Here is a 15,337-nt window from a genome sequence, read left to right as displayed (position 1 = left end):
AAACTGGGATTACGCCAGAAGCTGATCTCAAGCCTGTTGGAGAAAAGACTGCGATGGGGTTGTATTAAATTGGGATTTGTTTGAGGAAATAATGCAGAATAATAATTAATGCTCTACGTTAAGATGGGAACAGGTACGCACATTACTTTGTCACATCAAATTAAACAAAAACATTTTAATGTTCATTGGGGCTGTCAATCACAAACGGCCCCGAATCTGCAGAATGACCCATCATCACCTCATCAGTTAGGTTCACAATCAGGTTTGGCCTTTACCGAAGATTATGGCACTTTTTTCAACGTTTTTGGCACCTTTTCCGACATTTTTGTCACTTTTTTCAACGTTTTTGTCACTTTTTTCAATGTTTGTCACTTTTTTCAATGTTGTTGTCACTTTTTTCAATGTTTTTGGCACCTTTTTCGACATTTTTGTCACTTTTTTCAATGTTTTTGCCACCTTTTTGTCACTTTTTTCAACGTTTTTGTCACTTTTTTCAGTGTTTTTGCCACCTTTTTGGCACTTTTTTCAATGTTTTTGGCACCTTTTCCGACATTTTTGTCACTTTTTTCAACGTTTTTGTCACTTTTTTCAACGTTTTTGTCACTTTTTTCAACGTTTTTGGCACCTTTTCCGACATTTTTGTCACTTTTTTCAACGTTTTTGTCACTTTTTTCAATGTTTTTGTCACTTTTTTCAATGTTTTTGTCCCTTTTTTGATGTTTCTCACTTTTTTCAATGTTTCTGGCACCTTTTTTGTCACTTTTTTCAACGTTTTTGGCACTTTTTTCAAAATTGTTGTCACTTTTTTCAATGTTTTTGGCACCTTTTCCGACATTTTTGTCACTTTTTTCAATGTTTTTGTCACTTTTTTCAATGTTTTTGTCACTTTTTTCAATGTTTCTGGCACCTTTTTTGGCACTTTTTTTTTTAGACAATTTTGTCGCTTTCTTCTATGATGGCTAAGGAACTTTTCTGCCGATTTTTTGGGGGCTTTATGAGGCCCAAACTGTAAGTGAGAAAGCTAAATCAGACATGCAATAATACAGTCAACATATTTGACATTTTCTCTTAAATAAAAGCATGTCAATAAACTCTACATGTCTGGCTCCTTAATGTGATTATAACTTCCCAGTCTGGCTCTTAGTGAAGTCTCCGTTTGTGTCCGTCCAGACGACAAAGCAAACCTGGAGTTTTCAGACCCAAACGTGGGGCAGCAGTGTTTCCAAATGGTAACGTTTTAGGGGCTCTGAAACGCCGGAGCAGCGTGGACGCGAGGCGTAAACGTAGCAAAAGATATTTGTTTTTATACCAAAACATTGTGTCTCCAGCTGCTGAGGCTGAGCTGTATCTTTGATGAGATACATCATACTGAGGCTGCATCGTGTCGTGTCTTCCTGCAGCGTAAGAACACCAGTTTCACACTTTTCTGTTTAAAATCTAAAAATGTACTTTTATTGATATTGAGGAAAACAATAAAAACATTCTGTGTGTAAAATCTACAGCAGATGAAACGAAACTAAATGCCTTCCCGTCTTCAGTGAGCCTCAGATCTTCTGCTCCTCAGGCTGTATCGAGGCTGACCAATCAGGAGGAAGGAGAGGAAGACGAGGATGAAGATGACGATACAAGAAGAGAGAAGAGCAGAGGTCAGAGTCAGGACCCACCACATCTGAGGGTTTCCCCCCTAAAAGTGGCGTGGTGGCTGCGTGGCGTGGCGGCTGCGTGGCGTGAGCGTGGCGGCTGCGTGGCGTGAGCGTGGCGGCTGCGTGGCGTGAGCGTGGCGGCTGCGTGGCGTGAGCGTGGCGGCTGCGTGGCGTAAGCGTTGGCGTGGCGGCTGCGTGGCGTGAGCGTGGCGGCTGCGTGGCGGCTGCGTGGCGTGAGCGTGGCGGCTGCGTGGCGTGGCGGCTGCGTGGCGTTTTCTATGTCTTTACACACCAGAAAGGTGTCTGACTGCTGCTGCTGCTGCTGCTGCTGCAGCTAGCCTCGTCTGTACACGTGGATGTTTCCCATGAACAAACATAAACAGATCTGATTACAGCAAAGACAACGTCTGCAGTATTGACAGGTGCAATATTTGAAAATCAATAATTATTTATTATTACGTTTATTCTTCTGCATTTATATCAACACCTTGAGACTTTCAAACATCAACATGTCATTTATTAAATGCATTTGTGTCAAAATCAGAATCAGCTTTATATGCCAGATATGAGGACACATACCAGGAATTTTGGATTCTACATTGCTCACAATGTGCTTACTCATAGACAACAAACAACAAAAACAAACAATATATACACTAGGGCTGGGACGGTATGGCGCAACCCCCTCACGAGATGTTAAGGGAGTGACAGCCCGTGTGGTCGCGCAAGGAGAGCGAGCGGTAGGCCTAACGGAGAGCAGAGTGCCGCTGTGAGGAAAAGAGATCGCGAAGATGATGTAAAGTGAGTTAAAAGTGAACAAGAAAACAACGAGCTAGAGCTTCTCAAGACACCGTGGCTTTATCTGTTGTCCATACTGCCGGTAAAGTGGCGACCCCCCAAAAAAACATCGGCTTAAACCCTACAACATATGTTGCAGCCCGTCTAGCAGCTGAGCAGACAGAGAGCAGAGAGGGCGACTCTGCAGTTCGCTAACTTGTTGCTCTCTCTATTGATATAAGCCGCTATAAACAGAAGAAAAACTCTGCTAGCTGCGAGGCTAATGTGCAATAAACACTGCAGCTTGTTATGCTAGTTAATGTGTCTACCTCAGCTGAGAACGGAGACATGTCTTTGTCTTTCCTACCGTAACGTGACACACTGCCTGCGTGACACACTGCCTGCGTGTCACGCAGGCAGTGTGTCACGCTCTAACAGGTCATGCTCTAACCTGTTAGCATGGGAGCCGAAATAAAAAACGGACACGCCACGCAGCTGACACGCTCACGCCACGCAGCTGACACGCTCACGCCACCACGCAGCTGACACGCTCACGCCACCACGCAGCTGACACGCTCACGCCACCACGCAGCTGACACGCTCACGCCACGCAGCTGACACGCTCACGCCACGCAGCTGACACGCTCACGCCACCACGCAGCTGACACGCTCACGCCACGCAGCTGACACGCTCACACCACCCAGCTGACACGCTCACGCTACGCAGCTGACACGCTCACGCCACGCAGCTGACATGCTCACGCCACCACGCAGCTGACACGCTCACGCCACCACGCAGCTGACACGCTCACGCCACGCAGCTGACACGCTCACGCCACACAGCTGACACGCTCACGCCACCACGCAGCTGACACGCTCACGCCACCACGCAGCTGACACGCTCACGCCACGCAGCTGACACGCTCACGCCACCCAGCTGACACGCTCACGCCACCACGCAGCTGACACGCTCACGCCACCACGCAGCTGACACGCTCACGCCACCACGCAGCTGACACGCTCACGCCACCACGCAGCTGACACACTCACGCCACCACGCAGCTGACACACTCACGCCACCACGCAGCTGACACGCTCACGCCACACAGCTGACACGCTCACGCCACCACGCAGCTGACACGCTCACGCCACCACGCAGCTGACACGCTCACGCCACCACGCGCAGCTGCACACGCTCACGCCACACACGCTGACACGCTCACGCCACGCAGCTGACACGCTCACGCCACGCAGCTGACACGCTCACGCCACCACGCAGCTGACACGCTCACGCCACCACGCAGCTGACACGCTCACGCCACCACGCAGCTGACACGCTCACGCCACCACGCAGCTGACACGCTCACGCCACGCAGCTGACACGCTCACGCCACGCAGCTGACACGCTCACGCCACCACGCAGCTGACACGCTCACGCCACGCAGCTGACACGCTCACGCCACGCAGCTGACACGCTCACGCCACGCAGCTGACATGCTCACGCCACCACGCAGCTGACACGCTCACGCCACGCAGCTGACACGCTCACACCACCCAGCTGACACGCTCACGCTACGCAGCTGACACGCTCACGCCACCACGCAGCTGACACGCTCACGCCACACAGCTGACACGCTCACGCCACCACACAGCTGACACGCTCACGCCACCACGCAGCTGACACGCTCACGCCACACAGCTGACACGCTCACGCCACGCAGCCAGTGTGCCGGAGCCCTGACTCTCGGGTAACCTCGGATCCGATCAGATGTACCTGATGATCCTCCACCAGGATGCTGTAGACCAGAGGGGCTGAGGACGAGGAGTGGCGAGGACGCCTGACTGAGGCATTCTGGGTAGCGGGACTCTGCACTGAGGCATTGCGGGTAGCGGGACTCTGCACTGAGGCCTTGTGGGTGTTGTAAGGCTGCAGGGTGATGTCAGCTGCCGAGGTGTTCACCGTACTGCTGAGAATACTGTCGGTACTCCAACCTGCAGTACAAATACACACTCAAACGGTTACGTGGACAGAGAGGAGAGACAGGGTTGGGGCTAGAAGGGACACAGCTAAGGCCGGCGACACTTAAAGGGTAACTACAACCTGGACCATATGTTCCTATGTTTTTGTGTCTAAGTGACTGATGGGAACAACAGTCTTTGACATTGGTCCAGTATTAAGAGAGATCGCTGCAGTCGGCAGCGGCGATACAAGCCCTAATGTAAGTTAACAGTAATGGGCCAGCTTGTATTTACCTTCACTAAAGTGCTGGTTTCACCACTGACAGACTCAGATTATTATTCTATGTGTCTGACAACATTATGGAAAAGATTTCTAAGGAGGTCGACCTTTCTGTTAAAGAGTAAGATCCTTTTTTTAAACATAAAAACATCTGTGAATTTGCGTTTGTTAAACCCACCAGACTCCATGTAAATAAACAGGAATTTAAGCATCATAAAATACACTTCATTCAAAGTCGACAGAAACAAAATAAAACTACGAAAAGCAGTTTTGGGTCGTCTTTCCACTTTTCCAACCATCACAGCTCTAGTTTTGGTTGAACTAAACACATAGTTTACTGATTTACATGTGAAAACATGTTGGCTCTATACACGCTAAAAGTGTTGTTTTTTTAAATGGAGTCTGGTGGGTTTAGCGCTACAGACTTCAGAGCTGTTTCTGGTTAAACAGAAAGGTCTCAAAGAGGTTTTAAAGGTCTATCTCTGAAGGGATCCTTTCCCCTTGTAGATGCTGTGCTGTGTGACTGATATTTTGCTGCTGTAACACTGTAATTTCCCATTTTTGGGATCAATATCTATCTATCTATCTATCTATGATATCGTCTCATATCGATCGCAGGACCCTGAATCAAAACCGTATCGTGACAGACAGACAGACAGACAGACAGTTATACAGACAGACAGACAGACAGACAGTTATACGGAGACAGACAGAGCGTAACAGTCTGTAGCTGTGGGAAAAACAACAGACGGTGCATTCACTTGAAACTGGTAATTTACAGCCTCGCGGTGCATTCAAAGTTATTGTAAAATACCCTTTGCCCATCCGGTTGTTGTTTTTGTTGTTCAACAGTAATTTACTAGTGAAATAAGTTACTGTTATAAGTTATTAATAGATCATTTCATTCTTACCCTGTGGCCTTAGCGATAAACAAGCCCTTCTTTAATGTCGCCGACTGTCGTTTTGTGCCGTTCTTTTTATTTTTTTTATTTTATGTTTTTTAAAGTATCGGTTCAGGCACCGGTATTGGAAAAAAACTCACTGACACCCAACCTTATACATATCTCTGTATGTTGTCTGTTGATGTATATTTCCATGGGACAATAAATATCTATCTGTCAACAGACAGACGGGTACGGACCGATGTGAGAGAGGTGAGACAGATCCGGGTGGTCTGTGGTCGGACACACCAACTTGCTGCACTCCTCCTCTTCCTCCTCTTCTTCTCTTTTTATCTCCTCTCTCCTCCGCAGCGCCTCCTCTCTTCTTCTACTCTCGGCCCGCCTCTGGAAGAGATGTGACAGGAAGTAACCTTCAACTCTGTGACATCACTAGTTCACTTCCATACAGAAATTGGGGGGGGGGGGGGTTGAGATCTCAGACTATCTAGAGAGGTCCCGCGGCATGTTGAGAAAAGCGACAAAAAAAACGTAAAAGAAATTGTAGGAAAAGGAGACAAAAACGTTGAATAAAAACGCAAAAAAAGGAGACAAAAACTTTGAAAAAAAACGTGCAAAAAGGAGCCAAAAACGTTGAAAAAAAACGTGCAAAAAGGAGCCAAAAACGTTGAAAAAAACGTGAAAAAAGGAGACAAAAACGTTGAAAAAAAATGCAAAAAGGAAACAAAAACGTTGAAAAAAAACGTGCAAAAAGGAGCCAAAAACGTTGAAAAAAAACGTGCAAAAAGGAGCCAAAAACGTTGAATAAAAAATGCGAAAAAAGGAGACAAAAACATTAAAAAAGTGCAAAAAGGAGACAAAAACATTAAAAAAACATGTAAAAAGGAGACAAAAACATTAAAAAAAACATGCAAAAAGGAGACAAAAACATAAAAAAAACATGCAAAAAGGAGACAAAAACGTTAAAAAAAACATGTAAAAAAAGGAGACAAAAACGTTGAAAAATGTGCAAAAAGGAGACAAAAACGTTGAAAAAAAACGTGCAAAAAGGAGACAAAAACATGAAAAAAACGTTGAGCAAAAAACATTGAAAAAAATGCAAAAAGGGAGCCAAAAAACATTGAAAAAAAAAGCGAAAAAAGGAGACAAAAACGTTGAAAAATGTGCAAAAAGGAGCCAAAAACGTTGAAAAAAAACTTGCAAAAAGGAGACAAAAACGTTGAAAAAAATCGCGCAAAAAAGGAGCCAAAAACGTTGAAAAATACGCGAAAAAAGGAGACAAAAACGTTGAATAAAAAATGCGAAAAAAGGAGACAAAAACGTTGAAAAATTTGCAAAAAGGAGACAAAAACGTTGAAAAATACGCGAAAAAAGGAGACAAAAACGTTGAAAAAAATGCGAAAAAAGGAGACAAAAACATTAAAAAAATGCAAAAAGGAGACAAAAACGTTGAAAAAAATGTGAAAAAAGGAGACAAAAACATTAAAAAAACATGCAAAAAGGAGACAAAAACGTTGAAAAAAACATGTAAAAAGGAGACAAAAACATTGAAAAAAAAATGTAAAAAAAGGAGACAAAAACGTTGAAAAATGTGCAAAAAGGAGCCAAAAACGTTGAAAAAAAACGTGCAAAAAGGAGACAAAAACGTTGAAAAATACGCGAAAAAAGGAGACAAAAACATTGAATAAAAAATGCGAAAAAAGGAGACAAAAACATTAAAAAATGTTGAAAAAAGGAGACAAAAACATTGAAAAAAAAAGCGAAAAAAGGAGACAAAAACATTAAAAAAAACATGCAAAAAGGAGACAAAAACGTTGAAAAATAACTTGCAAAAAGGAGACAAAAACATTGAAAAAATAATGCGAAAAAAAAAGGAGACAAAAACGTTGAAAGAAACTGCAAAAAAGGAGACAAAAACATTAAAAAAATGTGCAAAAAGGAGACAAAAACGTTGAAAAACTGCAAAAAGGAGACAAAAACGTTGAAAAAAACGTGCAAAAAGGAGACAAAAACATTGCAAAAAGCCCAGAACTATTACTAAGCCCGGACTATTAAATGATGATTATGAATTTACGTAGCGACCGCCTCCGTCTCTGCCGTTGCCATCTCGGGGCGGACATTTTACAGATGAAAAAGGTGTTGAACATTATTTTACTGTTACAAAAGTGTTGAATTTATTATCACAAGAGGTAAGTTATTTTACAATTATTGATGTTCATTTGTAAGTTTGTGGCATCAGCTGTTAGGTGGGTTCCTCTTACAGGCCCTCATGGCTTCTTTTAGGCCACATGTGCATTTTATTAAAAGTATTGTATCTGCTTTTTAAATGTCCAAAGAAAGAAAGAAAGAAAGAAGTTAGTTGTGGTTGGATCTCCTGCCTCCAGAGGAACACGCGTCAGGATCGCTCCGATGAACAGCAGCGACCACAATCTACGTTCAGAGATCTACGTCCTTCACCTCTCTGACATCACACGTTAGATTCTGTTCTCACCTTCACAGCCAGCTGATTGTTCTTCTGTTGCTCCCCCAAAGACTCTGCAGACAGACAGAGAGTTAGACAGACAGACAGACAGACAGACAGAGAGTCAGACAGACAGACAGATAGATAGTTAAACAGACAGACAGAGAGTCAGACAGACAGACAGAGAGTTAGACAGAGAGAGTTAGACAGAGAGTTAGACAGACAGAGAGTTAGACAGACAGAGAGTTAGACATACAGACAGACAGATAGTTAGACAGACAGACAGATATTTAGAAAGACAGACACAGATTTAGATATACAGACAGACAGATAGTTAGAACAGACAGACAGAGAGTTAGACAGACAGATAGTTAGAAAGACAGACAGATAGTTAGAAAGACAGACAGACACAGATTTAGATATACAGACAGACAGATAGACAGACAGACAGACAGAGAGTTAGACAGACAGAGAGCGTTAGAAAGACAGACAGACAGACAGTCAGAGTGTCTCTCTCTCCAGTCCCCCTGCTGTGACTCACCTGCGTGCTGCAGCGCCTCCTGCAGGCTCCGCTGGGTTTCTTGGAGCTGCTGCAGCAGCTGCAGACTCTGCTGCAGCGGGTCTCTGTAGCGAACACACACACACAGCAGGACACACATCCCAACACACAGCATGAAGCGCCGCAACACACTCACATACACACTGACCAGCTCCTGCACACGCACACACACACACACACACACAGGGGGGTTATAACGACGACACACAGGCGCTGTAGGCGCTCAGCTGTCACGTACTGACCATGTGTTTGTGCTCAGGATGATCAGAGTTCATCACAAACTGGTAGATCTTCCTCTCCAGGTAGAAGTTCAAACACACCAGAGTCAGCAACGCCAACCTACACACACACACACACACACACACACACACACACACACACACACACACACACACCCCTGAATAGTTAGCTGGCTCTTGTAGGAGCGCTAGGCAGAGGGGGAGGAGTTACCTGGCTCTGGAGGAGCGCTGGGCGGAGGGGGAGGAGTTACCTGGCTATGGAGGAGCGCTGGGTGGAGGGGGAGGAGTTACCTGGCTGCAGAGGGGGAGGAGTTACCTGGCTCTGGAGGAGCGCTGGGTGGAGGGGGAGGAGTTACCTGGCTCTGGAGGAGCGCTGGGCGGAGGGGGAGGAGTTACCTGGCTGCGGAGGGGGAGGAGTTACCTGGCTCTGGAGGAGCGCTGGGCGGAGGGGGAGGAGTTACCTGGCTCTGGAGGAGCGCTGGGCGGAGGTGAGGAGGAAGGCGGTGCAGAGGGCAGCAGCGTTGTAGCAGCAGGAGCTCAGACTGTGAGCCTCCATCAGCAGGAAACTCTGCAGGAAGGAAACTCTGTTAAAGAGTTCAGACAGCGCCACCTGCTGGCCCCTGGAGGCACTGCTGAGCTCTGAGAAGACGGACCGCAGACCTGACACAGACAGACAGACACACAGAGAGAGAGACAGACAGACATACACACACACACACACACACACACACACACACACACACAGGTGGAGAGACAGAGACAGGTGGGGAGAAAGATAGACAGACAGGCGGGGAGAGAGAGACAGACAGACAGACAGACAGACACACACACAGGTGGAGCAACAGACCGACAGGTGGGGAGAGAAACAGACAGACAGGGTGGAGAGTAAGTATAAATGTTATGTATATACAGTAAGTTTATATTTGGTCTTACCCCCGATGTACAGTATGTTTTCATGTTTTTTTCTGTTCTTTTGATGTATTGTGAATATGAATGTTATGGATGTATGTAATCCAGCTTATAATATTGTTATGACATAATAGAGACCCCAGGAAGAGTAGCTTCATCATCCACTGTGGCCACTAGAGTATGTATATATAGATACATATAGTTTCTACACTGTGTTGGGTCTTAAGGTTGTATGCGTGTGTTTTTTTTTTACCCTGGGTAGAGTCTCTCAGGGTGACTCTCAGCTCCTCTCCGTTGTTCAGGATTTCCTGCTGCGCCTGTAAAGCAGCGGTCTGTGCATCCCTGAGATCCTCAGCCATCTGCTTGGTGGACTGCAGCTGGTCAGCTACACCTGCAGAGCTCTCAGTCAACCTGACACACACACACACACACACACACACACACACACACACACACACACACACACACACACACGAGTTGAGGTCTGTTTTAATGTCTACAGTAATACGCTGCCTTCACACTGGCACTTGAAATCAGCTCCGTAATACGCAATGCGCCTCCAGTGGACGTCGTACTACACCATTGACAGCGTCATAATAGTAGAAATCGGGAGTAGAAAAAAAATGGCGGCGAGAACGACTCATTCTGTGAGTGTCCGAATGTCCACTTCTCTACGACCTCTCATCTGAGGGCTGTAGAGATATGAACAGAAAGGCTGCTGCGTGGAGAAAAGTAATGCTCTGAATGAATAACGTCAATTCACTTGAGCTAGCTCACTAGCTGACGTTAGCTAACGCTAACTAGTTAGCGTCGATTAGCTAACGCGAGCAATTGTATTAACTGCCCTAATAACGTTAGGAAATCATGAAAATTCAAAAAATGACATGACAACATATCGTTAGGAAATCATTATTGAAACTCACCTATTTACATTACCCCTCCCCCCCCATGTTTTAATTCTTACCCTGCTATGTCTGTAATTAAGTGTTTGTCTATTGATGTTGTCTTAAATCACTGATCTGTCAGTGTATTGATGTTATTTTATTGTTATTATTCACTTTGGTCAGTGCGAGCTGTTTTTAAATGTGCTATAAAAATGTATTGTACTTACTCACTCTACAGCCTGTAGCTGTTACCTGTGTGTGTGTTACCTGTGTGTGTGTTACCTGTACATGGTGTTCTCTACAGCCTGTAGTTGTTACCTGTGTGTGTGCGTTACCTGTGTGCGTGTTCTCTACAGCCTGTAGTTGTTACCTGTGTGTGTGTTACCTGTGTGCGTGTTACCTGTGTGTGTGTTACCTGTGTGCGTGTTCTCTACAGCCTGTGGTTGTTACCTGTGTGTGTGTTACCTGTGTGCGTGTTCTCTACAGCCTGTGGTTGTTACCTGTGTTTCTGAGTTACCTGTGTGCGTGTTCTCTACAGCCTGTAGTTGTTACCTGTGTGTGTGTTACCTGTGTGCGTGTTACCTGTGTGTGTGTTACCTGTGTGCGTGTTACCTGTGTGTGTGTTACTTGTGTGCGTGTTCTCTACAGCCTGTGGTTGTTACCTGTGTTTCTGAGTTACCTGTGTGCGTGTTCTCTACAGCCTGTAGTTGTTACCTGTGTGTGTGTTACCTGTGTGCGTGTTCTCTACAGCCTGTGGTTGTTACCTGTGTGTGTGTTACCTGTACATGGTGTTCTCTACAGCCTGTAGTTGTTACCTGTGTGTGTGTTACCTGTACATGGTGTTCTCTACAGCCTGTAGTTGTTACCTGTGTGTGTGTTACCTGTACATGGTGTTCTCTACAGCCTGTAGCTGTTACCTGTGTGTGTGCGTTACCTGTGTGCGTGTTCTCTACAGCCTGTAGTTGTTGCCTGTGTGTGTGAGTTACCTGTGTGCGTGTTCTCTACAGCCTGTAGTTGTTGCCTGTGTGTGTGTTACCTGTACATGGTGTTCTCTACAGCCTGTGGTTGTTACCTGTGTTTGTGAGTTACCTGTGTGCGTGTTCTCTACAGCCTGTAGTTGTTACCTGTGTGTGTGTGTTACCTGTACATGGTGTTCTTTACAGCCTGCAGTTGTTACCTGTGTGTGCGCGTTACCCGTGTGCGTGTTCTCTACAGACTGTAGTTGTTACCTGTGTGTGTGTGTTACCTGTACATGGTGTTCTTTACAGCCTGTAGTTGTTACCTGTGTGTGTGTTACCTGTGTGCGTGTTCTCTACAGCCTGTAGTTGTTACCTGTGTGTGTGTTACCTGTGTGCGTGTTCTCTACAGCCTGTGGTTGTTACCTGTATTTGTGAGTTACCTGTGTGCGTGTTCTCTACAGACTGTAGTTGTTACCTGTGTGTGTGTGTTACCTGTACATGGTGTTCTCCGCGCGGCTCTGCCAGGCTTCGGACTGCAGGAAGTGACAGATGGAGTGAGTGTGGGTGAAGAACTCGGTGTAGGTGTTAAAGGCCACAGCGTCCATTCCACCTGTACACCTGCTGACCTCTGACCCCTCGGGGCAAGGTGGGAAATCCCTGCCTGAGCTGACAGAGAGAGATTTTCAAAATAAAAAGGTTTAAAAAGAAAAAGTGAGATTCTCTTTTCTTTAATTTATACTTTGTTTATAAAAAAATATGATGTATTTAAATGTACTGCAGTAGAGTATAAAATAGCAGGCAACAGAAATACTGAAGTACAAATATCTCACATTTTGTCCTCGTGACAGCGCCGGATGTAAACATTAATGGTATCTTCCTCGGCTAAGCTGTAACGTTAGCTAGCTATAGTGAGCTAGCACTACAAGTTAGCTACAAACTAGTCTCACATTGCCAGACCTTCCTCCACAGCGCTGCGGAGGAAGGTCTGTCTAGTCCACACAGAATTCTGGGAGGGGTGAAAAACATGCTCTGATTTATTGGCATTTCTTTAAACCAATCACAATCATCTTGGGCAGAGCTGAGCGCCGGACGGAGCAACGGTGACTCTGCAAAATAGCCTCTGGAAGGAACTTGTTTTGGTGGAACATGTGTACGTTCAAAAGTTGTTTTATGCTGACTTTACACCAAAAGGTACTGTCAGGGCACGCCCTCATACTCTGCTTCTGACTGGCTAGTAGTCCTTACCTAGGTACTGTCAGGGCACGCCTTCATACTCTGCTTCTGACTGGCTAGTAGTCCTTACCTAGCTACTGTCAGGGCACGCCCACATACTCTGCTTCTGACTGGCTAGTAGTCCTTACCTAGCTACTGTCAGGGCACGCCCACATACTCTGCTTCTGACTGGCTAGTAGTCCTTACCTAGGTATTGTCAGGGCCCTCACAGTCTGCTCCTGACTGGCTAGTAGTCCTTACCTAGGTACTGTCAGGGCACGCCCTCATACTCTGCTCCTGACTGGCTAGTAGTCCTAGTAGTAGTAGTACTAGTTAGAAATAAACCAAATGGATATTGATTAAAACCCAAGTACTAGTGACGAGAATCAGCCAACCACTCTTTCGCAAAAAGGCTCGCATTCAGTCGGAAGACGAGATGACGAGGGTCAGTCTGATGTGATTTGCAAGGCATGCTTTGGCCTCGTTGCAGCTGCGCAAGGTAACACCACACATCTTTACCTTTACCTTTATCAGGGCCATATTTAGTCCAGATAGAGCCCGTATCAGGGCCATATTTAGTCCAGATAGAGCCCGTATCAGGGCCATATTTAGTCCAGATAGAGCCCGTATCAGGGCCATGTTTAGTCCAGATAGAGCCCGTATCAGGGCCATGTTTAGTCCAGATAGAACCTGTATCAGGGCCATATTTAGTTCAGATAGAGCCTGTATCAGGGCCATGTTTAGTCCAGATAGAGCCTGTATCAGGGCCATATTTAGTCCAGATAGAGCCTGTATCAGGGCCATATTTAGTCCAGATAGAGCCTGTATCAGGGCCATATTTAGTCCAGATAGAGCCTGTATCAGGGCCATATTTAGTCCAGACCAAACGTGGGACGTGCGTAATGTTTCATTCGTCCCTCCTGGCCGGGACGATTGAAACAGCATGGGGGGGGGGAGAATTAAACATACAGTTAAGCCATTTAAACTTCCCACAACTTCAATATTTTACTACATATCATGAATGGTACTCCCACAAGGTGTTATTTTAGATAGATTGTTGCTGGGCTGTACGTCTTCGTGAATGTCTGTTAACTAATCGCCGTCATCATGAAGTGGTTATTGAAATATCGTGCACTGTGGATGATTCTGCCATTTTTATAGCTAGAACAGTAAGTTTTCCCATTTATATCATGTTTCTATTGTGGAAAATGTCGCTTCACTAGGTTTTTACGTGGGTCAGGGCAATGCACATCCAAATAAGTGCCCTTAACGACCCCCAGCCCGTCAGTCTCATAGGATAACATGGGAAAACTTGACCCCCTACCTGGTGGGCTCAAATATATTTTCATCTTTCTAAAACTGCTTTTCCATGTCTTACTTCCATAAATTATTGTATAAACACAGATATTTGCGCATGTACTTAAAATACATGGAGTTACAGCCAGGTCGGGATGGAGGAAACAGCTGTTTCAATCGTCTTATGTCTTAGCCTGTGTGTGTGTGTGTGTGTGTGTGTGTGTGTGTGTGTGTGTGTGTGCGCGCGCGCGCGCGCGCGTGTGTCTGTGTCTGTGTGTGTGTGTGTGTGTGTGTGTCTGTGCTTGATTTACCTGCTCAGGTGACAGAAGGTGAAGCTCAGCGCGATCCGGCTCTGGCTCTCCGACGTCATATCCCTGCAGCGCGTATCCAGGTGCTCCAGAGCTCGCGCCCAACATCCTCCGTACCCGGTGTGCGCGGCGAGGCTCCGCACGCGCTGCAGTTGCGCCATGCCGCGCACAGTGTCCGGCCCGGAGCCGGCGGAACCGGCGGAGCAGAGACCGGGAGCCGCCAGGAGTCCGAGCAGCAGCAGCAGCAGCAGCAGCAGCACCACCGCGGACACCTGAGCCGCCATCTTCCCCTGGCTGTGTGTGTGTGTGTGTCTGTGTGCTCAGCCAATCAGAGAGCCAGATTTACACCCGGTCAAAGGTCACCGACAGGTCACGCGTCTTTGTTTTGTTTTTGATTTAAACTGCTATAGTCATTCAACAATATGCCCAAAACCTTTGAAATGACGCCACACAGCCAATCAAACCATTTATGATAGTGGCCCAGGATATAACTGTGTGGGATCATAGGCTCAACTACTAAGAACTAAACTGAACGACGTTTCACAGACATGTGAGTAACAGAAATGGAAAAATGGTTCCCTGAACAAAGGATGGTCAAAATCAAAAGTCCCAGTCAGTATCTGGTGGGGCCACCAGCTGCATTAAGTACTGCAGTGCATCTCCTCCTCATGGACTGCCCCAGGTTTGCCAGTTCTTGCTGTGAGATGTTACCCCACTCTTCCGCCAAGGCCCCTGCAAGCTCCTGGACATTTCTGGGAAGGGGGGCATGGTTCTCGCCCTTACCCTCCGATCCAACAGGTCCCAGACGAGCTCAACGGGATTGAGATCTGGGCTCTTCGCTGGCCATGTCAGAACACTAACATTCCTGTCTTGCAGGAAATCGCGCACAGAGCGAGCGGTACGGCTGGTTATTATCATGCTGGAGGGTGATGTCAGGACGGGCCTGCGGGAA

The 15,337-nt window shown here is 46.3% G+C and overlaps 2 protein-coding genes across 2 annotated transcripts; both read right to left on the bottom strand.

The window, feature by feature from the left end:
• Nucleotides 1-1,469: 1,469 nt before the first annotated feature.
• Nucleotides 1,470-8,907, bottom strand: LOC144520233 (uncharacterized). Its single transcript, XM_078253898.1, has 6 exons — nucleotides 8,821-8,907; nucleotides 8,561-8,732; nucleotides 8,050-8,093; nucleotides 5,801-5,945; nucleotides 4,195-4,412; nucleotides 1,470-1,576 (listed from the first exon to the last, which is right to left on the bottom strand). The coding sequence occupies exons 1-6, from the start codon at nucleotides 8,851-8,853 to the stop codon at nucleotides 1,535-1,537; spliced, it is 654 nt and encodes a 217-aa protein (XP_078110024.1). The 5' UTR covers nucleotides 8,854-8,907; the 3' UTR covers nucleotides 1,470-1,534.
• A 333-nt stretch (nucleotides 8,908-9,240) lies between these two features.
• LOC144520232 (protein brambleberry-like) lies at nucleotides 9,241-15,337 on the bottom strand. The gene is made up of 4 exons (XM_078253897.1): nucleotides 14,389-15,337; nucleotides 12,062-12,235; nucleotides 9,980-10,137; nucleotides 9,241-9,477 (listed from the first exon to the last, which is right to left on the bottom strand). The coding sequence occupies exons 1-4, from the start codon at nucleotides 14,667-14,669 to the stop codon at nucleotides 9,275-9,277; spliced, it is 816 nt and encodes a 271-aa protein (XP_078110023.1). The 5' UTR covers nucleotides 14,670-15,337; the 3' UTR covers nucleotides 9,241-9,274.

This window comes from Sander vitreus, chromosome 7, assembly GCF_031162955.1.
Source record: "Sander vitreus isolate 19-12246 chromosome 7, sanVit1, whole genome shotgun sequence".
NCBI lineage: Eukaryota > Metazoa > Chordata > Actinopteri > Perciformes > Percidae > Sander > Sander vitreus.
This window is presented reverse-complemented; position numbering and strand designations above follow the sequence as displayed.